This window comes from Euphorbia lathyris, chromosome 3, assembly GCF_963576675.1.
Source record: "Euphorbia lathyris chromosome 3, ddEupLath1.1, whole genome shotgun sequence".
In the NCBI taxonomy this organism is placed as follows: domain Eukaryota; kingdom Viridiplantae; phylum Streptophyta; class Magnoliopsida; order Malpighiales; family Euphorbiaceae; genus Euphorbia; species Euphorbia lathyris.
Genome location: NC_088912.1, coordinates 71,787,120 through 71,812,129, shown reverse-complemented (window position 1 = coordinate 71,812,129; position 25,010 = coordinate 71,787,120). Strand labels below are relative to the sequence as shown.

Genomic DNA, 25,010 nt, shown 5'->3' with positions numbered 1-25,010 from the left:
TGATATAATTGAAGACATTACTAATAGAAATTGACACATGTAAGCACCTCATTTTTCCATCATAATTCACGTAGCAAAAAAACCCCCCAAAAATAATATGTGACTTCTTTAATTCAAAAAAACATTTATCCCAACAGATAACTTTCATCTCTACAATCCAAATTCTCAAATTGCGATAAAATCATGTAGTCTCACCTTCTTCCATTCTTCTGCAATTTGGGATTAGAACAAAGGTGGAAACCTCGTTTTTTAGGAAGGGTTTTGGAATTAAATAAGTCACGTGTACGTGCTCTTTTTTTGGGCTATATCAGACCATATGAATTAGGTAAAAATATGACATGACATGTAGATGTAAAAAATGTGTCAATTTCTATTAATAAGTCTTATAATTACATCATTTGATAAACCTTTAAACTAAAATTGTAACGTTAGAATTAAATTAACTTTTCACCAAAAATATTAAAACTATTTTATCTTAAAATTACTCCTTTTACCAACATTAAACGTAAATTTGAGCCAAATTCCTTTTTTTTTTCAATATATAAGGTTTAAAATGCACAAAAAGGAAAAAGCAAAAAAAAAAAAAAAAGTAGAATTGGATTCTCAGAATGGGTGTCCCATTTAATTCTCCACTTATTACTTTTTGGTATCTGCATGAAATCATTAACATGGAGAAATTACACCTCCTTTTCTTCACAATGCCAATCAAGCATAAACACTCAATTATTACTTTTATTTCATTTATGGCTTCATCTCAAATTTTTAACACCTCAACTCATCACTTTTATTTTTCTCTTTCACTTTATAATTATGGGTAATTAATTTATTAGTCCCTATATTTTGATAAAACACACTGTTTAGTCCCTGTATTTTCAAAAACACATGGTAAGGTCTCTAACCTTTTTCTCAGTGAACTGTTTAGTCCTTCCGTCTGTTTGTTAGATTTTTTACCGTTTATGACTTCGGAAATGACTAAATTACCCTTTACTATTTACCTTCAAACTTTAGAAGAGGAAATCCAATTTAGAAGAAGAAGCAATTTGTATGGAGAACAAGAAAAAGAAAAGATCTAATGCTTACGAATTTGAACGATTAAGAAGAAAATCAAGAAGAACACTCAAAGTTGATTTCAGATGCATTAGAGTTTAAAGGAAATGAAAAGAAGAACGCAAATCCAAATTGATTAATAAAATCTTCATAAAAGTCTAACGGCAGGGACTAAACAGTTCACCGAGCAAAACGTTAGGGACTAAACAGTTCACCGAGAAAAACGTTAGGGACTAAACAGTTTATCGAGAAAAATGTTAAGGACCTTATCATGTGTTTTTTAAAATATAGAGACTAAACAGTATGTTTTGTCAAAATATAAGGACTAATAAATTAATTACCCTATAATTATTAATTATTAACCCAGTGTAGTTAGGTATTTGGAAGAGCATTTTCTCTTTGACAATACAAGACAAGACATGAATAAGGCCGTGTATCCCATGACCAGCATTTACGCCACCGCAATCAAAATGGGCCCATTTACTTCCATGTAGCCGTTATAACTTATATTCCACCATTTATCTTGCTGATGTGGCATTTCCAAATTCAAAAACACCTTTTATAAAACAAAGAAATTCCGAATTCGACCGTTGGATTTTTTCATCTCTTCTTCAACCAAACAAACCATCAAATCAAAACACAAACCACTCCTATTATCTGCTTCCATTAAAACATATCCCATTCTCTCAAAAAGAGAAATCAATAATGGCTGCTGAATTCGCCTTCACTGAGGAAGATATGATGGTCGACGACGGTGTTGGCTACCCTAAAGCATATGCAAAGCTTTGTAGAGATCGCGGAGCTGGGCCTTACTGCTATGCTCCTCCCTTCACTTTCACTCCATACTCATTGCAGCAAAATGAGGTAATCAAAAGCACAAGAGAACAATTTTTATTTTTCTCCCTACTTTTCCGTTTAAATATGCCAGACAAGGGAAATTAAACTCATATCAAAACCAAATTCTTGGTTAGACATGTTGACTTTTCGTAATGAATTGTATGCAATTGAAGGACAAGTATGAGAAACTGCCTATTTATATTTTTTAGTCTCTTAAATTGTGCTTTTAGTATCAGTAGGAATTGGGATTTTGAGTTAAATTCAAGCCGATTAATTCAAAGCAAGAAACGTAGCTAGTTTTGACTCAGAACCAAATATTTAAGTCTGAAACTCATGATCAGATCATGGGTTTTGTGTGAATTTTGATTTTGAGAAAGTAATTTTCCGTCGATGCTTCTTCATATGGATTGATTTCGCCGGATTCACTTTTTCTATGTTGATTTATTGTCATGATTTTGCATACAGAAATTAAGAGCAAGAGAATTGGAACAATTGTTCCCAGTTATTGACCCAAAAGCAAAGAAAACAGGCAAGCCCAAGATTTTTGCGAGTCTCTTGTGGAAGCAATTGAGTCACCTAGGGTAATCACTTCGTTGTAACTCGATTCCTACAACATGTTCTTATGACAATATATATATATATATATATATATATATATATATGGTTCCTGATGTCCAAATTTGATTTCCAGGAATGCTGGTTTTGATCCTGCAGTAATTAGAGTAGATACATATGGCAATGTTCTATATCTCCACGCTGATAAGGCCTCTCCTCTTGCTTGGGACATTGACCATTGGTTTCCTTGCCAAAGTACAAAATCACTCTACTTTTAACTTTCTTTCCCCTTTCCAATTCTTCTTCCTTTACATTACCTCAGAGTTTTGATTATGCTTTTAGGGGGAGGACTGACAGTTCCAAGTAATCTGCGGATTCTACAATGGCAAGTATGCAAGAGAAAGCATACCAAGTTAGAGTTTCTTGTTCCATGGTGGGATTTTCAGTTGGGAATTTCAGTTAACCAGTTTATATCCATATTTGCTTCCTCCAACTCGGATTTCAGGTGGGTCTGCATCACAACTCTCGCTTCTGCGATCATTTTCCATATGAGAAATGTAAAAGAAATCTTTGTAATCTGTTATATTCCATAATAATGGCAGGCATAGGGCATTTTCATTTTTATTCGCGGAGGCTGAAAATGAAGAAATAAATGATTCTCAGACTGTGGACTCGCATTTATTTCCACAACATTTCTTTGAATCAAAAGAGCAAATAGGCCTTGCTCCAGCTGCTCTTGTTGTATCTCGAAGAGAGTCCTATGATTCTTCAATGGCTTTGAAATCACTTGATTACAATAGGCAGATAAGGGCAGGTTCTCCTGCAATTGGTTAGTACAAGAATGTGAATAAAAAGTTTATGTTTTCCATAAACGTTTCAGTTCTTTCCTTTTTCTTGCTTGTATATTCATGTTGGCTTGGAGTTCATAGCATACACATCTTATTCTGTTTGTGCATTCTGCTATTTCAGCTGCAAGGAAAGTAAGGCATAGTGATCTGAAAGAAAATGAGAACCCAGACTTTGTTACAAATCCATACCAAGCCATTGTCTTAGCCAGGGACTCATTGAAGCAAAGAGAAGAATCTCAAAAGATACAAACTGAAATACAGAAATTGGATGATGAAGTTCATGAAATGAGGAGAAAGAACGACGAGGAAAAGCTTGCTATTCAGGACTTGGAGATGCAACTCATTAAACGTAGGAGAAGGGCAGAAAAGTGCAGGAGGCTAGCAGAGGCACAATCATCATATAGGGCTATGCTAGAGAAGATGATTAGAGATGCTATGCACCAGTACGTTTTCATTAAACCATCAAAAAATATTTCATTCTAGGATTAATTATAGACTGAAAAGACCAATTATTGAAGCTTTTTTATTTTCTTTTCTGCAGGAGTGTCATTTATAAGGAACAAGCGAGACTCAACCAAGCTGCAACTAGTGCACTCATGGCAAGGCTTGAAGCACAAAAGACAATGTGTGATAACTCGGAGAGAGAACTCCATAAGAAATTCAAACAAAGGGATGAGATTGAGAGGCAGATAAGGCCTGAATGGGAGTATGCAAGGAAGAGATCAAGAATGGATGATACCTTATCTGAAGATAGAGACCATAAAGCTGTTCTGTATTTGCCAGGAACCAGGCCAAGAACACCTCTGCACAAGGAGCTGAGAGTATTTCTCGAGGAGGAACATAAAGCATCTGATGCTGGCATGTCTGCAAATGAAGATGGCAAGTATGAAGAAATTGAAGAATTGAAAAATCCTGCAACAGATATTATCAGAGCAGATCTTGATGGGCACAATGAATCAATCATTGTTGTCTCAGATAATGAATTTCTGATTGAGCATAAGCTTCGAGCTCTAAATATAGGAGAAGGCAAAAGAGACCAAATTCAATTCCCAATTATCCGAGAGTCAGAATTAGAGGAAGATGAAGAAGATGAAAAGAGAGGGGAACAACTTGCAGAAGGTAAAAGAGAAAGAATTCAATTCCCAATTATTCGAGAGCCAGAAATAAAAGAAGATGAAGAAGATGAAGAGGGCAGGAAACAACGTGGGAAAGGAAACGTGGAGAGATGGCTACAACTGCTGCTAGATAACTCTCAAGATGATGTGGAACCTGAAAACTCAAATGACCTTGATAAAAGCAGGAGGAGTGATGATATAATTGCAAGACTAAATCAAAAGTTCCCTCAGAAAGAAGCGAAGAAGAAAGGATATGACAACAAGGAGGCTTTAACAGAGGAGCGCCAGCAGATAACCCATGAGAAGGACAAAGGAAATACAGTAGAAGAGGTTGTTGAGATAGCAAGCAATAGCTTGATAGGGAAAAGAAATGTAGGTGGTGGTGAAGGGAAAGAAAGGACAGAAAATGGAAAAGGAAAAGGGCTTGCAAGGTCTGAAAGTGCAAGGTCCTTGCGTCAAATCCCATCGTCTCCCTTGCTCTTGGGCATGAGAAAGGGAGTAGAATGCATGAGAAAGAAGCCAATGGTAACCGATGAGGATGATAACTACTGCTACGAGAGTCATGCTGCTGCAGGAAACAGCTTCATTAAGTCATCCATGAAGTCGATCAAGAAAGCAGTAAAAATATAATAACTCCATTTTTTTGTGTGTTAATTCATTTGTACCATATATAGAGTGTAAAAGCTATATGAGCTGAATAACTGTGTTGAGATCTTTGTATATTGTTTTTGTATTTGATTTCTATATGAGAGATTCTGAGAGATGTATAACAGCTTGTTGTTTTCCAAATAATCAAGTTGGATCTTTGTTGCATACCCTCACTCCAAAAAAAAAAAGAAAAAAAAAAAAATCCTCACGGGTAATTTTCAATCTCGTGGAACATAATTTTTGCAAATAATTCTTGTATCACAACATCTACAATTTTGCACAAAGTTTAAATACTAAAGGAGCTGATATGTAAGCTTAAAAACTTGAGCTGAGCAAACCATGTGTTGAATAAGTTGCTTGATGTTTTGAACTATAATTCTTGTATCACAACATCTACAATTTTGCACAAAGTTTAAATACTAAAGGAGCTGATATGTAAGCTTAAAAACTTGAGCTGAGGAAACCATGTGTTGAATAAGTTGCTTGATGTTTTGAATTATACAGCATACAAAATACAAACTTCAACTTCATAAGATACTTGCCTGTACTAATAAACTCTTGTCTTTTTTTAAAGGGATAAGGTCCAAATTTACGATATAGTTTTTGGGAAAATGCATATTTACTTGTAACTTCCAAAAGAGTAAAAATTTACCCCGGAAGTTTCGAAGCAAGATTAATTTTGACCCCTAGTTAATTGAAAATTTGAATAGACTGATTTGATAGTTATTTGACTCACATTGTACCTTCCAGACAAATTTGTAGAAAATTTGGAATGTGCATTTTGGCAGATAATTGTTTATAGACCATTAGTAACACAATAAACATTTTGGACACTTTGAGATATTTTTTTATGATTAACTTATATATATATATATATATATATATATATATATATATATATATAACAGACTCAGTTGTTATATATGACAAACTTAGTAGTTGATTTTATCATATTGTTTGTAACTGTATTATTACCACGTTAGACATAATTGATGTTTAGAATGTTCGATGTGGTAAAACCAGTCCGTTCAAATTTTCTGGTAGTTAGAGTAAAATTGAACTTGCTTGGAAATATTAGAGATAAATTTTTAACATTTCCTAAGTTATGGATTACGACATAAGAAATTGTAACATATAAAATGAAATCGAAATCAAACTTACCTTTCACTAACAAATGCATTAATAAAGCTTTCATTGGTATGATGTAAATATGTGCACTAATATTCAACATAATTATGTATCTGTTTTCCAGCAAATAAAATATCACATCTTACATAGACAAGAAAGCTTAGTAGCATGATACCCTAAGGAGTTGGTACATGGTAACAAACGTTCAGCCATTGTGAACTAGATAGAACGTCTGTGCACCAGTATTTAACATAATTGTGTATGTGTTCCACATTTTTGTCCATTTGATGTCATGGCATGGCTACTCATCTTCTTTATTTAAAGCAATATGCTTAGTTTTCAAGGAGCTTACCTCATCATTGATCCACATCCCAATTAGGAGTTGCTATGCCACAAAATTGAAGCTGCCTCTCCAGTGAGTGTTCAACTGCAGTATGGTCATATTGCTCGAGTTTCTTGGAGCACTGGATCACCAAGGTTTTTGGCATCCCTCAATCACAACTATAGAGTACCTGTCGTAGAATACCCGTTATAGAGGACTGCATATTCATATTACTTTGAGCTTCTTATTTATTCTAGAAGCCTTCATCACCACAAGAACATATGCCATCTCTGAAATGGTGGAACTGCTCTGTATCCCTTACCGAGATCTCTCTGCGAACGATCTTGGAAATAAAATTTATGCATCTATGACAGCTTTGACACATATAGAGATTCTTTGTAACCAATATAGGTGTCCCAGGAGCAGTATTAATGAGTCCAAATGCAATGGCAAGTCTTTCACTATGGCCACAGAGGACATTGGCTCTTGATGTTTCAACTTCATCAGTACAACTGAATTCTTCACTACTGAAACCTGCTGCCTTCATTTTCTCATAAAACCCATTCAAAACTGCATCTATTTCTTTTATTTGAGGATGAAAACTATCTCCACTAAGGAAAGCATGAACCTTTCCCTTTACTTCAACCCAACTACATCCAGGATCAACAATTAGCCCTTCCTCTTTCATTATCCTTCTTACTTTTGCAAGTTCATCCCATTTAGAGCTGTCGGCGTAAAGATTACACAGGAGAATATAATACCCAATACTTTCTGCGTGCTCCTTGAAAATATGCTGAGCAGCAAGTTCCCCAAGCTGAACTTCCTTATGAAGCCTACACGCATTCAATAAGGCTCCCCATATGGCTGCATCTGGCTTTATAGGCATTTCCTCAATAAATTCATATGCTTCTTTCAATTTTCCTGCACGACCGAGTAAATCAACCACACAGGCGTAGTGTTTCAAATTTGGATCGACCCCTCTCAGTTTCATATTGTTGAAATAGTCCAAACCCTCCTTCACCATTCCAGATCTACTACAAGCACATAATAGAGCAATATACGTGACATCATCTGGATTGATTTTAGACTTCAGCATTTTATGGAATAACTCTACGGTCACTGCCCCTTGTCTCCGCTGTGCGTACCCTCTAAGAAAAATATTCCAAGCTGCAACATCCTTCTGTTGAGACTTAAATTGATTCAATGCCAGTCCTATTCTTCCACACCTCACATACATGTCCAGGATTGCATTCGGTAAAAATCCTTCAGAGGCTACTCTAGTCTTTAAAGCATATGCATGAATCTCTTTTCCACACATCACAGCTCCAATTCTAGCACATGCAGACAGTACAGAAATCAAAGTAACAGAATTAGGCTTTAAGATGTGTTTCATTTGCCGAAAGAATATCAAAGATTCGATGCTGCGGTCATTCATCCTAAGCCCTGAAATGATCGAAGTCCATGATATCACATTTTTGTCAGGAATCCGATGGAAGACTTCCAAAGCCTTATCTATACATTTGCACTTTGAATACATATCAATGAGCGAATTCGAAACAATAACATAGGATATTAATCCAGTCCTTTCAGCAAGCTCATGAAGCCTAATACCAATATCTAACTGCCCTAAACAAGCACAGGAAGACAAAACACAGGCTATTGTTATTTCATCAGGCATAATACCTTCTAACTCCATATTTTTGTAAGTTTCCAATGCCTCTTCATGTAGCAAATTGTGTTCATAGCATGAAATCATAGCTGTCCATGAAACAACATTTTTAGACTCAGTCCCTGTAAACACCCCTTCTGCTTCCTTCCAACATCCGAAACTAGAGTACATTTGGATCAACGAAGCATAAACTGAAGCATCATTGCCATACTCTGTCCTCATCACAAACCCATGAATTCCCCTCCCTAATCTATCATCACCAAGAAGCTCACAAGCTGAAATTATACTAGTCATGGTCATCAAATCAGGCTCAATTGAAAGCTCACGCATGAGGAAAAACAATTTTAACCCTTCCATGCACTCCCTATTCTCAAAATACCCAGAAATAATCGCATTCCAAGAAATCCTATCTCTCCTAGGCATTTTATCAAACACCAAACGTGCTAACCTAACATGGCCACATTTTACATACATAGTGATTAAAGCATTAATCACACTAACATCCATCTCAAACCCAAATCTGATGACATGAGCATGAATCTCTCTTCCTCTTTCTAAATCATGCGCCCCACCACAGCTCCTCAAAATACAGGGGAAAGTATATATATCAGGCCTAATTCCACCCCACAACATCCTATGATACAAACACAAAGCCTCGTCAAAAAACCCAGCTTTTGCATACCCACCAACCAAAACATTCCAGGAAAACAAATCTCTTTCACCCATTCTCCCAAACACATTCCAGGCGTTACCCACGTCACCAAACCGCACAAACATACTCAACAAAGCATTTCCAAGTCGAAGACTCAATGGGGTAACTAATGAATTTAAAACAGACTTACAAACATAATCACCCTCATTAAATGCTCTCTTGTTCTCGCATAATCTTATCAAAGCAATAAAACTTTCCTCTTCGACTGGAGTTTCCAATTCTTGCATAGATTGAAGCACTTCCAGTGCTTGGTCCAGGCTTCCCCGGAGGCATAGTTGAAGCAAGAGTGAGTTTGTGGGGTTTTGCTTTGCGAGTGAAGTGGTGGTGGAGAGTGAGGTTTGAGGAGGATGCAGTGGGGAGAAAAGATGGGAATTGTGAGGATTTTTGAAAGAGAAAGTAAAGGTTTTTTCGAGGTTGCGGGAATTAAGATGGTGGTGATTAAGTGGAAGAGGAATTCGCGGGGTTTTAGCAGAGAAAGCCATATTTGAAAATGAAGCGGAAGAGCATGGTCTGAGAGATGGGGTTTTGAATGGGGTTTATCGGTTTTTAGCTTGGAATAGAAACTGGGTTAACTGTAACTTTCTGAAAGAGGAAACAACCTGTTCCATGTTTCAACGGCTCCGTGCCATTTCTCACAGTAGCTTTTTCTTAATTTCTTTTTAATGGACACCATAAGTGGAAACGGGTATGGATGGGATGAAATTTGCTGGTCTTAGTAAAGACACGATCAAGGCATGAAATTCTTGTTTATATCTTCTAATTAGATTACATAGGATAATTACAGGTGGCTTCGATTGATTCTTATGGTGTTTTTTTTTTCTTCTTTTTACATTCTTATGGTGTATTAATCTATCATTATTGTACAATTTCTCATACGATGAACAATTTTTTACTTTTTAATTATGTTTTTATCCATTAAACTAGTTAATTTATACATATATTTTTTTAAAAAAAAATTAAGTTTTGTATGATGCTTATAACTTTATTAGATTAAAATAAACAACAGTAATTTATACAATAAGTACAATAAAAAAACAACAGTAAGAAATCAAACCTCACAAAATCTAAAAAAAAAAAAAAAAAACTAAAATGATTATAGCAAACAATTTCATAAAAGCATACAAAAACACAAAACAATAATGAAACATATATTTCTCATTAAAAAAAATAAATTTGTTTAATTGACCTTTTAATTAGTCCATTTATTTTTGTATATGTATTCTTAAATTTTATATTTAATCTTGGGATAATTATAAAACTGACCCTATTTTAAAACTCATTTACATTTTTAGTGTAGTTCTCCAACTTTTTATAAATATAGGCAATTTTAGGGAATTTGGATAAATTTATCCTTTCTTTCCCAACCCTGTTTTTCGCCCTAAACTATCAAACGGTTCGATTGCGATAGGAAGGAAGGAAGACGACGATTGCGAGAGGAAGGAAGGAAGACGACGGCGATTGCGATAGGAGGGAAGGAAGACGGCGAATGGCGACTGCGAATAGCGAACGGCGAACGACGACTGCGAACAGCGAACTGCGAACGGCGGACGGCGACTGCGAACAGCGAACAGCGACGGCGAACATCGAATCTCGTTCCGGCAATCTCGTTCCACCATGGGTAAGGATAAGAAGGAATCTCGGAGCAAACGAAAGGTACGTTAGTTATTTCCCTAAATCAAATACCAAACCTTTTGCGATGGGCAACTGTGCTAACACCTTTCAACATGTTCTTGGCTTTACTGGTTCTTTAGTTAGTGTCAGTATTTGCATAGATTTACCAATTGTCTTTTACATATTTCTTGGTTTCACATTCCTAAACCTGCTCTGATTATGTGGTATTTGTGATTTTTCAATGATGTCAAGTTAACTTATTTTTGAGTGGATACTTTATGGCTCTTTTGATAATTCATATTGACTTTGGGGTATTATGATTGTGATTGGATGAACTAGAAGGAGATCAGGTGTATTGTGTATGAAAAAAAGTTAATCATTTGATGTGATATCCTTAGAAGCTTTGTTGCAACATTCTGTCAAAAGTGCATTAATCTCATTTTGTTATGATGTGAAATACACATTTATATGAATGTTTTTCTTCGAAGAGGATGGATGTAGGAATAATTTAAGTGTAGGAACAATTTTGATGATTATATGATACAAATAGATGGGCATTAATGATTAATCTCAATTTTGATGATTATATGATACAATCAGATTGATATTAATGATTGTAGGATTCAAATTGATAAGTTACATCATCTCAGGGGTGCATATGATGGTGCAAATTTGAAAATATACTATGTTGCCTGTCGTATTTTCAAAAATACGACAGGTACGACAAACTATGATGGTGCAAATTTGAAAATATACTATGTTGTCTGTCGTATTTTCAAAAATACGACAGGTACGACAGACTAGACTGTCGCATTTTTAAAAAATACAACAGGTACGACAGACTAGATACTCTGTCGCCTGTCGCATTTTTTCTGTATTTTTCTGATTATTTGTCTTATTTGCAGCATTATCAAAGGGTATCACAACCGAACAAAAAGAGAAAGACTGAGATAAACTTCAAATATCCATTTGCCCTAAATTCATCCGCGCAAGTATCTAACAGGTTTAACACGCCCGTGCGTGAAGTTATCAGAGAAAATTTGACTGCCAAACAATTAGCATTATTTAGTGAATGTTGTTTCGGAGCTTATCTCAGACGAGATTTTCCCTCTCTGTCCGGGTTGTTTATCCACACGTTGTTAACTAGACAAATTACTCTAATTGAAACATGTGATAAGGAGATATGTTTCAATGTGAGGGGATTGGAGTTGAGATATAGTGCAAAGGAGTTTGGGATAATTACAGGATTGCCCTTTGGAAGCACAAAAGCAATAACAAAATTTCTATAATATATTATAAATATATTATTTATTCTCTTAAATTCATATTATCATTTTGTTTATTATTTGATATAATATCTTAAAACTAATATTAAACATTATGAATCTTGATAATTTTTTAAAGTTATAATTTTTTTATTTTATCCATAAAATTTATCAGAAATTAAAAATTCACGTATAAAATTTTATATAGCTCTTCTTCTAATCTTATAGTTTCTGAAATATTTTTTCACTCATTGTTTTAATACAATAATTTACTAATAGAATTATAGGTGTTAATTAATAAGAAATGTAGTTTTATAAATAGATCAGTATTCTATACACTAGCTGTTATATGGTACTTTGTTTTCTCTCTCTGAATCCATTTTCTGAAATCTACTTTAATGAACCTATTCATTCTTTTTTTCATTCTCAATTCTATTATGGTATTAGAGAAGAAAATTCTACATTTCGTCAAAGATTAAGAATGATATGGAAATCGGTTGATGTTCTTTATTTAATTAAACTCGTTCCGCTTTGATTGAGTTCTTTTTTTAGTTTCATATCTTTAGATCGTGACTTCTTATTCAGTATCGCAAAGGTTTTTATGAAACTTGAATGTCTTATATTGCTGCTTGGATAGGAAAAGTTAAAAATTCTAATATATGTTTAAGAAATATGTCGGCATCACTGGATGCATTTCAAAATCCTTCGAGTTTCTTTGTTCATCCTGGTAGGAATCTAGATTTGGTGCGTATGACTCAACCTCTTAATAGTAAAAACTATTTTTCTTAGAGTACATCTATAAAAAAAGATCTTTAATTATGAAGAATAAATATAGTTTTGTTGATGGATCTCTGTCATTAGCTATGATTCATGAACAAAATCAATATGTTTGGGATAAATGTAATCAGTTAGTTTTTTCTTGGATTAAGCATGCTTTATCTCCTTTAATGACAGTCTATACTTTAGTTGATACTTCCGCACAAGTTAGGTAAAATCTCAAAAATCGTTTTACACAAGGAAGTACTACATATTGCAAAATTGCAAGATGCGATTCTTACTATTGTTTAATGAGATTTTTCTGTTACAGATTACTTTACAAAATTGCAAATAGTTTGGGAAGAATTGATCAATTTGCGTGCATTTCCTTCTTGCAAATTTACACCACAAATTTCACATACTTGTGCTACAATAAAGACTGTTTTAGGACAAATCGGGAAAGATCATGGTGGTCAGTATGAAAAGAGGAATTATGGGAATTAAAAGAAATGAGAATGACCATTTTACTCTTATTGTGACAAGAAGGACATATAATGGACCAATGCCTTAAGAAGCATGAGTATCCACCAAATTCTAAGCATAAGCAGAGAGTTGCAGCAAATGTAGCTAGAGAAACTGATATTTCTGAATCTATTCCATCTACAATGTTCACACTTGAACTATATAACAAGATGTTGACTCCTTTGCAGACTATGGACAAATCTAGTAACGTTTCTATTGCATAACCTTCTCCAGCACCATCCTTTAATTCTGTAGTTGCTCGGGAATCTAATTTTGTTAATACTTCTAGTGTTGACTTTGGTACATGTAATTTAGGTAGAGCTATTTTTAGTTGTTTTGCAAATAAAGAGAACTAGATTGTTGATTCGAGAGCTACTGATCATGTATCTAAGTTTATAAATTGGTTTACATGTATTTGTTGTTGAAACCCAATTTTGATTAAGTTTTGATTATGACAAAAATAACATTAAAGGAATAAGATCCCTCTATAGTTAAAATTTAGAGTGTTGAAATATGCCTCATGAGCTGTAAATTAGATTGTGCTGAGTTGGCATGATGACAAGGCTACAGATATTCTTTTGAATTACAACAGCCTATTTAAAATATATTTTCTGATTCTTTAGTTGTTATTTCCTATTTTATAGGGATTTAGTTGTTTGTTTGTTACTTCCTATTTATCTGATTAGAAGTGGGATATGTTCCTGATTTATTGCATTTTCTGTTAATATATTTATGTATTTAAGCAAGTGTTTTCATTCAATAAAATACAGACTTTACAGTCCAATTCTTGTCTTCCTTAAGTTCTTCTATTTGACACCAGCAAATTGGTATCAGAGCTGATTTTCTTAAGGGACTTGTGAGAGATTTGTGATTGTTATCAGAGTGAAACCTAAAACCCAACCTATTCCCTAAAAATCCATCTAAACACATGGAAACAGAAAGTTCTTTTTCTTCTATTTCAAATGCTCCACCTGTGTTTGATGGAGAGAACTATCAGGTTTGGGCTGTAAGGATGAAAACTCATATGGAAGCATCTGATCTCTGGGAAGCAGTAGAGGAGGATTACGTCATTCCACCTTTAGCTGACAACCCAACAATGGCTCAAATGAAACATCACAAAGACAAAAAGGCAAGGAAGTTCAAGGCAAAAGCTTGCCTATATGCTGCATTAACTCCAACAATTTTTTCCAGAATTATGACTCTGGAATCAGCTAATACAATATGGATATTTCTCAAGGAGGAATACCAAGGTGATGAAAAAATCAAAGGCATGAAGGTGATGAATCTTCGTAGAGAATTCCAAAGGCTGAGAATGAAGGAATCATAAACAATTAAGGAATACTTAGACAGACTTCTCAGTATTGTAAACAAGGTAAGATTATTTGGTTCTGAACTTCCTGATAGTAGAATTATTGAGCAAATTCTTGTAACAATACCTGAGAAGTTTGAAGTAACAATAGCTTCCTTACAAAATACTAAGGACATGTCAAAGATTACTTTGGCAGAATTACTAAGTGCATTGCAGGCACAAGAGCAACGAAAGATGATGAGACAAGAAGTGTCAGCGGAGGGTGCATTACAAGCCAAGCTACAACGTAGTGTTGGAAGTCCTTACAAGAAGGAGAAGGGAAACAAGAACCTCGTTAAAACTACTACCAATGGTAGTAATTACTCCAACAACAAAAAAGGAGGAAAGTTTCCTCCATGTCAGCATTGTGGAAGGAATAATCATCCTCATTTCAAATGTTGGAGAAAGCCTGACATGAGATGCAATAAGTGCCACAAGCTTGGGCATGCTGAAGTAATATACAAGAACAAAGACCAACAGCAAGAAATTGAAGCTCAAGTTGCAGATCAACAAGAAGAAGAGCACCTGTTTGTTGCAACTTGTTTTGTGGGCTGCAGTTCAAGTGATAATTGGTTGATTGATAGTGGTTGCACTAACCACATGACAAATGATGAAAAACTCTTCAGAGAGCTTGACAAATCTGAAACCTCAAAAGTAAGAATCGGGAATGGCGACTATATTGCAGTGAAAGGAAAAGGAACGGTAGCTTTTGAAAGCTATTCAGGTACTAAAACTATTTCTGATGTATTGTATGTGCCTGAAATTGATCAAAATCTGTTGAGTGTTGGACAACTATTGCTGAAAGGTTTCAAGGTGTTTTTTGAGAACCAAGTGTTACGGATTATAGCCAATTAATCAACTGTAGCGCAGCGGAATTGCGGTTTAAAATTTATTTTTAATCCCTTTTAGTTTGATCTTTGTCCGTTAACCATTGATTGAATAAAACCTTTTTGGATCCGTTTAAGGATATAAACATACCCGGAATGTCTCTTCTAGAAACGGCTGAAGAATCCACAAGGTAGTAAGATCTCCGTAGTCAGGTGCACGAACAGCTATCGAGCTAGAACCGGTGCTAGCCGAAGAACGAACGAAGAACGGGAGAGATTTTGAATTTTTCCAAAACAATTCCTCCACTTTCCATATGAGTGGCGGAAAATACTTTTCTCTGGATTAGTGGTGGCCGAATATGTGTAGGTTAATTAGGGTTTTAGAGTGTTTTAATTTATATATATAGTGTATTCCTAAACCTAATTGGTTTAGGGTTAATTGGTTAATTACAAAACTAATCCAATCTTAATCTAATTACATAAATAAATACCAATAATATTTATTCTATGCAATTAATTATGATTAGATTAAATTTAAGTACCCCAATTAAACAAACAACACTAATTAATAAATTAACGATTAGTTTAATTAATTATTCACCGAATGCAATTTCATTAATTTACAAATTAATTAATTACATCCCGTAAACTAATTAATCAATTAAATACTCAACACTTAAGACCATTAATCAATTACCTTGATACAAAGTATCAATTAATCAATTAATTAACCACCAATTAATTACCTTGATATTTTACTATCAATCAATTAATTAATTTCATCTCTCCAATGTACCGTTCTATAAGTTCTAACTCAGATGTTCGATGTGCACGATCCTATGGGACCATCCTTAGCTAGCAGTGGACTCACGACCCACAGACAGTAAGTGGGTTCTAGCAAACCATTACTGCCCCTAACCAAGATAGAGTTTCAGTAATCTAAAGATGCAGAGACCCTGTAGTTATCTCTTAACTTCTTTTACCATTTGATATCGATATTATAAACTAGAGGCATGGCGGCTGTCATCCTCTTTGATGTTTATGATATTTCTTGATCTTAAGTAGATTGATGAAACAGATAAGTAAACTACTTATCAGGGTGTGGCCACACACTTATCAATCTCACTTATCAAGCGGCCTGTGATATCATCTCACTATTACATGGGTGGTAATTCCATCACTTCAATATCAATACCAACGTGTTCACCTGTTCACCCAATCATACCCGTATTTAGCATCCTGTTACAGACCTGTTAGGCGTATGTCAAAGTGAACCGGATCCCATATTGATATTATAATAAAATCTGGTCTAAAGATAGTTAGAGGCCTACTTAAGAAAACTAATGACACAACTACCATGTAGTTTTCTCAGGCGGATCGATCCAGTCACATGTATACAACATGTACCCATATTCACAACTGACTTATCAAGTGCTATGGCTAGTATCAATTACTACCATACAGTCGTCGAATATACAAGTCTGTGGTCCTAATCATTCCCATGATAGAATAGACTTGGGATATGGTTTTACGATTATCAATCAATGGATTCTCTATTCATATTATAGCACAAGATATAAATGAACTAGATTAATGCCTTTATTAATGTAACACAAATAGTGTATCTATGCAAGAATAATAAAAAAGCATAATACAATATACATGAACCAATGCCTAAGAACTAGGGCACACCAACACCAAGAATGTCTAATTAAAGATGTCAAAGATCATGAAGTATTCAGAGTCAAAATGAAGAGCAAAAATTTCACATTGGAGCCTATGGAGAAGGAGCAAATAGCTTTTTCATGTTCGATATCCAACACCGATATATGGCATAAGAGGTTGGGCCATTTTCATCATAAAGCTCTCTTGTTTATGCAACAAAATGAGCTAGCAAGAGGTTTACCTCCACTTCAAAATGAACTCTCAAACTGCGAGGCATGCCAATTTGGCAAACTCACAAGGCTTCCATTCACAAAAACAACCTGGAGAGCAACCCAAAAGTTGCAGCTCATTCATACAGATGTTGGAGGTCCTCAAAGAACTCCATCGCTAAACGAGAGCAGGTACTACATCATTTTTATTGATGATCTAAGAAGAATGTGTTGGATTTATTTTTTAAGATTTAAATCCGAAGTTGCTGAAGTTTTTTGGAAGTTTAAAGCCTTGGTTGAAAATCAAAGTGGCTGCAAAATACAAGTGCTCAGATCAGACAATGGAACTGAGTATACTTCAAATCAATTCAAAAACTTTTGTGCTGATGCTGGAATTGAACAACAATTTTCTGTACTTTACTCTCCGCAACAAAATGGAGTAAGCGAGAGGAAGAATAGAACTATCATAGAGATGTCAAGATGTATGTTGCACGAGAAGGGGCTTCCAAAGAAATTATGGGCAGAAGCAGCAAACACTACTGTATTCTTATTGAATAGGCTGCCTACAAAAGCAGTTGCTGGACAAACACCTTTTGAAGCTTGGCATGGGTATAAACCTTCACTAACCAACTTCAAAAATTTTGGTTGTTTGTGTTTTTCTTACATTCCTCAAGTGAAAAGGGATAAACTTGATAAGAAGGCAGAACTTGGAATTTTCATTGGTTATGCATTGCATTCTAAAGCTTATAGAATTTTTCAACCACAAACTGGAAAAATTCTAATAATCAGAGATGTGCATTTCGATGAACAAAAGCAATGGAATTGGGAAGAAAAAGAACAAGAGGTGAAAGTTGATGAGCTGACAAGTTTCGACGAGAAAATTGATGACTTTCCCGTTCGAGGAACTCGTTCCCTCTCAGAAATTTATCAAAATTGCAGCGTAGCAGTCCTTGAACCTGCAGAATATTCTGAAGCTGAAAAGGAAGAAAAATGGGTAGCAGCAATGCAGGAGGAGCTAGCCATGATTGAAAAAAATAAAACACGGGAGCTGATTAAAAGACCTAATGACAGAAAAAACATTGGAGTCAAATGGGTCTTCCGAACAAAGCTAAATGCAGATGGTTCTGTGAATAAACACAAAGCACGTCTTGTGGTGAAAGGCTATGCTCAAGTTTTCGGTGTAGATTTTTCAGAAACGTTTGCGCCAGTTGCAAGACTGGACACAATCAGACTTCTTATAGCAAGTGCAGCACAAAAAAGGTGGAAAATCTACCAGATGGATGTCAAATCAGCTTTTCTCAATGGCTTTTTACACGAAGAAATCTATGTTGAACAGCCAGAGGGATTTGCTGTAAAGGGATAGGAAGACAAAGTCTACTTACTAAAAAAGGCTCTTTATGGGTTAAAGCAAGCCCCAAGGGCTTGGTACAGTAGAATTGATAATCATCTTGTTGATTTGGGTTTTCAAAAAAGCCTAAGTGAATCAACTTTGTATGTAAAACATACTCAATCTGACATTGTGATAATTTCTCTGTATGTTGATGATCTGTTAGTGACAGGAAGCAACACTGCTCTTATTGAAGCATTTAAAGGAGAGATGATGAAGGTCTTTGAAATGACAGACCTTGGAGAAATGGCCTTCTTTCTTGGCATGGAGATTAAACAATCTCAAGATCAAATATTCATATGTCAGAAAAAATATGCAAAAGAAATTTTGAAGAAGTTCAAAATGGAAGATTGCAAAAGCTTGAGTACTCCCAAAAATCAAAAGGAGAAGTTGATGAAGGAAGATGGTGCTGATCAAGCAGATGAGGGAAGCTACAGAAGCTTGATTGGATGTTTGATGTACCTTACAGCAACAAGACCAGATATATTGTATACTGTAAGTGTATTATCTAGATTTTTGAACTCTCCTAGCATAATGCATATGAAGGCTGCAAAAAGGGTGCTTAGATATGTCAAAGGAATAATGGACTTTGGAGTAAGATTTAGCAAAAGTAAGAACTTTGGCCTTCAAGGTTTTTCTGACAGTGATTGGGCGGGGTCTATTGAAGATATGAAAAGCACCTCAGGGTACTGTTTCAATTTTGGCTCAGGTAGTTTCTCTTGGTGTTCAAAGAAACAAGAAATTGTGGCTCAATCAACAGCTGAGGCTGAGTTCATTGCTGCTACAGCAGCTGTTAATCAAGCCTTGTGGATAAAGAAAAACTTGGTTGATCTAGGTTTGGAGGAAAAGGAAAGCATCAAGGTATTCATGGACAACCAAGCTGCTATTGCCATCTCTAACAACCCAGTATTCCATGGAAAAACCAAGCATTTCAATGTAAAACTTTATTTTTTGAGAGAAGTGCAAAACAGAGGTGAAGTAAATCTGGTGTACTGCAAAACAGAAGTTCAGACTGCTGATATTTTCACTAAAGCACTTCCAGCAAGTGTGTTTGAATATTTGAGGATGAAGCTTGGAGTTTGCAGCTCTTGATGCAAGGAGGAGTGTTGAAATATGCCTCATGAGCTGTAAATTAGATTGCGCTGAGTTGGCATGATGACAAGGCTACAGATATTCTTTTGAATTACAACAGCCTATTTAAAATATATTTTCTGATTCTTTAGTTGTTATTTCCTATTTTATAGGGATTTAGTTGTTTGTTTGTTACTTCCTATTTATCTGATTAGAAGTGGGATATGTTCCTGATTTATTGCATTTTCTGTTAAGATATTTATGTATTTAAGCAAGTGTTTTCATTCAATAAAATACAGACTTTACAGTCCAATTCTTGTCTTCCTTAAGTTCTTCTATTTGACACCAGCATAGAGTTAAATAATTGCTTTAGCTTTTATGAGCTAACAATTTGTTATAAGTATGAAATATTGTTCAAAGCAATTAGGTTGTTTCTATCCGTTGAACAAATAGAAGAAAAAAGCCATCACCAAAACAAAGGCCCGAATAGAAGCAAAATCCCAACGAACCAGAAGCCCTACGCCCCAGAAGAGACAACAAGGTTGTCTTCCCTAAACTTGCCTTGTTCTAGTTCTGCGCAGAAAGTAATGTCTCTGCAACAACCCATCTCTTTCCATACACGAAAATGGAAATGCTCCAGCCTGACCAGAATCGCAAAGAAAAACTGAAGATAACACTTCTCACTGGTCCTCTGAGTCAAAACAAGTAGTTTCCAGATATGGCAATTCTCGAGACAGATCAGAATCCAAGAGAACAATTGAGACATCTTCTGCATTCAAACGGGCTAGTTTGAATTATTGACTATATAATGCAAGCTCCAGCTCAAAGTGCAACAAGACGAACAAAAGCAAACGGAGATATACAAGAATAATAGAGCAAGTGCAAAAACACATCAAAACTCCCTACTTGTGTAATCGTTTGAGAGAGATTAATTCATACAATTTTTATCTAAAGAACTTGTAATTTTTCGATTGTACTCGGCAGTGTTTGTAACTTCGGTTATAAGTAGCAAAGTGAGAAATAGAGTAAGCGTTAGATGAAGGAGAGCAATTCAATCAAGCTTAGATATTTCTGTAAAAGTTTGTTCTCTACCTATGAAAGAGATCAATAGTGGATTAAAGTTCAAGAGAATGTATCTTGAAGATTGGACGTAGGCAAGAGGCCGAACTAACATAAATCTACTGAGTATTTCTTTCATTACTATTTACTTTTACTTCTACTGAGCTATATACTCAAAATTTATATTTTGTCTCGTATTATCTTTCATTTGCATAACATAGAATGTTGACAATTTGTTAGTAAATTGTTAATATTAACAATTAGTTAGTAAATTGTCAGTCATAAATTTGAGTGATACAAAAGAACCTCTTCTTGCAAATAATAAATAATATAATGGCAACAACATGATGTGAGTTACAATGGCTAATATTTTTGTTGAAAGATCTTAAAGTTAAACATAAACATCATATTCTTATGTTTTGTGACAATATATTAGCAATGTACATTGCTAAAAACACAACATTTCATGAGAAGATGAGGCATGTTAATCTAAATTGTTACTTCATTAAAGAAAAGGTGCAACAAAGAGGTAATTAAAGTGATTAGTGAAGATATAGTAAGATTCAAGAGACAGTAGATCTTCTCCACTTGGGAGGATGAGTTTTACCTTTAACCAACTTAGTCTTGATATTAACCGGAGTCTGCTTCCAAAATCCAACTTCACCTTCTTCAACCCTTTCCTTTTCCCTTTCCCTTTCAACAACATTAACACTGCTACTTTTAAACCCAGAAATGATCCCAAATTTCTTCCATTTAAACAAACCTTTCTTCTTCTGCTTCTTAGCCTCCCCCATTCTATCCATTTGCATTTGCATCGCATTGCACTGCCCCTGCAGCCTCACTACATCTTCCCTCAGCTGCTTCAGCTCCATTTGTTGTGCATTTATTTCACGCTTCGAATGGCAGCGCCCAGGCGCAGGCCCTGCGGAAGGGTCGAAGCCTGGGTTGGGACTCCGAGCAGCGCTGAATGAGCCACTCAAGTCTATGTGACGATTGAGCTTGGTTTGCTCACAGAATAAGACTTGAATTACAGCACGAACTGGTAATCTTTCGTTTTGAGCAGCATGGAGTGATGCTTCTGGGGTTAACTTCCTGCTGTCTATTAATCTGCATACTGCTTTTCTTTCTTGCTTTGTTGTTCCTGGATGTGCCTGTTCTAATTACAAATGTTTCATCATTTTCAAATTAATTAATCATAATAGGATCTTAATTAATTACAAATTAACTTTTAATCGTCATCTTTATCTTTTATGTAGGAATCACTTTCCTCCACTATATATGGGGATAGGAATCTTAGTAACGATTTTATTTCGAGGATGATATAAAACAAAGTTTAAATCTAATTGAGAATAGATATCATATTATGACACATAAAGTCCAAGAGGTTATAGTGATCACACAAAACTAAAGGCTAACATCAGGTGATGCAGATAAAGGGCATATAAGTAAATATATTTGTGTACTGTACTGCACCATGCAACAAACCTTGACCCACCACGGTCCACACTACCAAATTGGCGATTTGTATCTTACGAAAGAATCTGAATACCAGTTGTCACCACTTCCTTATTCCTAATTTTCATTTCCTTTTAATTTACAGTTATCTCTATTCCTCTAATCTACAATTTCAACTGTATACACATTTAATGAATAGACTTTAAATTTATTTAAAGTCACATCTAATCCTCTAAATTAATATGGCACAATATAAATATAAAAAGATTTTGACAAATTAAAATTTATAAATTTATGAGGTTCATAGATCAATTATAGATAAATATAGAAGGAGAATAAAGCATTTTAATAAAGATGAATATTTATAAAGAAATGACTTTTTTTTTTTTCCTTATGTGCTTTTTTTCATATTAAACTATTTATAATTAGAAAAAGTACTTTTTTTAACATAAAATTTTATTAAAGAGAATGTGTAATGTGACTATATATATAACAAATTTTAAAAATCTTATTTCCAATGAGAGAAAATATCATTTCAAACACTGAGCAAATAAATATCACTCTTTTAACTACTCCTAAAACCTCTAAATTTAATTAATTTAATAAACATAAATTTAATGTGATACAAAGAGTAAATAATATAAAACATAATATGTTGAAATAAAAGACAACGTATTCAATTCAATAAAAAGAAGATTAAAAGCATATTTAAGTATTTATCTTTTCAATTATTCAAAATATTGGTTTTTAACTTCACAAAATTAAGTGATAAGGTTCCAAAACAACATCAAGATTATTGGGAAAGTGACAATTTGATGACACTTACAAAATAACAATAATTTAACCTCAATCTCAAAGTTTATAAAATAGTACTAATTTAATCCAATATTTATAAAATGATGTCAATTAAATCCTAAAGTTCGATCTTTTTCTTCTTTGATTAATTAGACAAGTTGTAATTACATCATCTTATAAACAATGAAATTAAATTGAAGTTATTTTGAACTAGGGTGAAATTTACACTTCCTTTTATTAAAACCTTAATTTACCAAATTGCAAAAAAGTTTAAGGAACCTGTTAATTAAGAAAAAAGCATACATAAACATACCTTGAGATAAGTATCAATGGCACGGTATAAACCATCATCAGTAGCACGAGCATGCGAAGGTATAGCAGAAGCTAGATTATCAAACTCTTCCAAACTCATATTGGAATCCAAAGCAGCTTCTGCTAAATAAGAATCGACAACCTTCCCAACCTTAATTAAAGCAGCAACTCCACTTTTCCCACCTTCTATCTCCGAACTAACAAACCTCCTCACTAACCTCGTAACTAACTCAACATCCAACACTGTCCCACACGTGTGGCTAAACGACGGTATCATTAACTCTTTCAACGAAGCTTGGTCTAGCTGCCACGATATCCTCTTCTCAAGCTCAATCCTATACGTCGGCTCCACCCCCACCATGTTCGCCGTCCGGAGAAGCCTTAATAGGAAATTGCACGGAATCGAATCTTTCTCCGGCGGAAGAACTCCGACCAGGGTTTCTACGAAGAATCTCTTTTTCATCCATGATGCTGTCACGCTTTCCGGTGATGATGATTCTTCGTAATTATTGGTCATTCCTGATCTTTCACCGGAAGATAGTTCAGGTAGCCATTTTGATGCGTAGTGAGCTATGATTGAGCCCACCAATTCTGGACGGACACCCTTTGCCTTGACGCCGGCGAGGGTCTTCACGAAATAATCCATGTTGAGTATGCATGCGTCGTCGAACCAGCATTCTGCCGCGAATGGTGATACTTTTCCCGGGAAAGTGACTGGGTCTTGTAAACTAAAATTTTTCATTTGGCTGACAATAAAGTAAGGAAGAAGAAGAGGGGCAATTACTTACTTTTATGTGCAATGATATGATATCTTACTTTGCTTTTTATACAGATATTTTGATGGTACATATTGTACACTATATATACATATTAATTCATGGATGTATATATGTATTATTTATGTATTGGATTAATTTATTAGGAGTTTTCTTTTTAGTCTATAGGTGTCTCGTTAGTCTCTTAAATTGATTAACTTTCTAAATTCATGTAGAGGAATAAAAGAAGTTTTGGACAAATTAAAATATATATCAGGTTAAGGAAAATCAAAGGTTAATATATCACTATAAATAAGTTTACTTGATAACCTAAACAAATTAGAGGACCAAAAAGTCAATTTAAATAATTTATGAGCTATCGAAATAATCTATAAATTTTATAGATTGATTATAATAGTAAGAAAGAAAATAAAAATAGTAGGTTGAATTAACTATTGATGGACATAAGAAAAAGTATAAGGTTCGTTTTTGGTAAATAGTTTTTTTAGGTAAAGTTAGATGTTTGAGTGACTTTAGTCAAATCTTTAACAGTGACATTTGGTGAAAATTTGTTTGAAAAAACTTATTAGTCCAAAAAGCTGTTTTTCAATTAGTTTATTGCTCAAAGACATCTTTATTCCTAATTACTTTTCTAATTTAACTTCAAATAAAAGTGTTATCATGTTTTTACTTGTCATTTTACACAAACACCTATGAACAGTCAACTAAGTTTTACCAAACAAGTTTACATAATCAGTTACTAACCAAAAGAATAATCAGCTAACACTTAACAGCATCTCCAACGACCTCTTAGTTTGGCTCTTAAGTTAATATTTGAGGAGAGAGAGTTTAAAATCAGCTCCAACAATCTCTTAGTGGCTCTTCAAATCACTAATAGTTTCTTTGTCCCTCTATTAATAGAGAGCTTCTTTCCACTGTTAGTGATTCTTTATTTCATTTTTTATTAATATTTTATTATTGATTAGTTTCTCTCCTCTCACTATTGATAAATATAACAATAATTAATAATTTTAATAATAAAACCATAAATAAGAGTAAATATAAGGAGTATTATTGGAGGTTATATTGTTT

At 34.5% G+C, this 25,010-nt stretch overlaps 3 protein-coding genes across 3 annotated transcripts; 1 reads left to right on the top strand and 2 right to left on the bottom strand.

Moving 5' to 3' along the window:
* The first annotated feature begins 1,636 nt into the window (after positions 1-1,636).
* LOC136221600 (uncharacterized) lies at positions 1,637-5,215 on the top strand. The gene is made up of 7 exons (XM_066008987.1): positions 1,637-1,911; positions 2,350-2,465; positions 2,576-2,694; positions 2,782-2,944; positions 3,042-3,268; positions 3,409-3,730; positions 3,829-5,215. The coding sequence occupies exons 1-7, from the start codon at positions 1,753-1,755 to the stop codon at positions 5,030-5,032; spliced, it is 2,310 nt and encodes a 769-aa protein (XP_065865059.1). The 5' UTR covers positions 1,637-1,752; the 3' UTR covers positions 5,033-5,215.
* Positions 5,216-6,231: 1,016 nt separating this feature from the next.
* Positions 6,232-9,654, bottom strand: LOC136224255 (pentatricopeptide repeat-containing protein At1g15510, chloroplastic). Its single transcript, XM_066012530.1, has one exon. The coding sequence runs from the start codon at positions 9,361-9,363 to the stop codon at positions 6,754-6,756; it is 2,610 nt and encodes an 869-aa protein (XP_065868602.1). The 5' UTR covers positions 9,364-9,654; the 3' UTR covers positions 6,232-6,753.
* Positions 9,655-20,896: 11,242 nt separating this feature from the next.
* LOC136221833 (root phototropism protein 3) lies at positions 20,897-23,970 on the bottom strand. Its single transcript, XM_066009284.1, has 2 exons — positions 23,165-23,970; positions 20,897-21,752 (listed from the first exon to the last, which is right to left on the bottom strand). The coding sequence occupies exons 1-2, from the start codon at positions 23,903-23,905 to the stop codon at positions 21,165-21,167; spliced, it is 1,329 nt and encodes a 442-aa protein (XP_065865356.1). The 5' UTR covers positions 23,906-23,970; the 3' UTR covers positions 20,897-21,164.
* Between the last annotated feature and the right edge of the window lie 1,040 nt (positions 23,971-25,010).

What these genes read in the sequence shown, in the direction of transcription:
- LOC136221600 (XM_066008987.1), top strand. Translation starts at nt 1,753, where the DNA reads ATGGCTGCTGAATTCGCCTTCACTGAGGAAGATATGATGGTCGACGAC. An exon ending in AAGCAATTGAGTCACCTAGG is followed by an intron (nt 2,466 to 2,575) that starts GTAATCACTTCG and finishes TTTGATTTCCAG; the next exon opens with GAATGCTGGTTTTGATCCTG. An exon ending in CCATTGGTTTCCTTGCCAAA is followed by an intron (nt 2,695 to 2,781) that starts GTACAAAATCAC and finishes TTATGCTTTTAG; the next exon opens with GGGGAGGACTGACAGTTCCA.
- LOC136224255 (XM_066012530.1), bottom strand. Translation starts at nt 9,363, where the DNA reads ATGGCTTTCTCTGCTAAAACCCCGCGAATTCCTCTTCCACTTAATCAC.
- LOC136221833 (XM_066009284.1), bottom strand. Translation starts at nt 23,905, where the DNA reads ATGAAAAATTTTAGTTTACAAGACCCAGTCACTTTCCCGGGAAAAGTA. An exon ending in CCATTGATACTTATCTCAAG is followed by an intron (nt 21,753 to 23,164) that starts GTATGTTTATGT and finishes TAATTAGAACAG; the next exon opens with GCACATCCAGGAACAACAAA.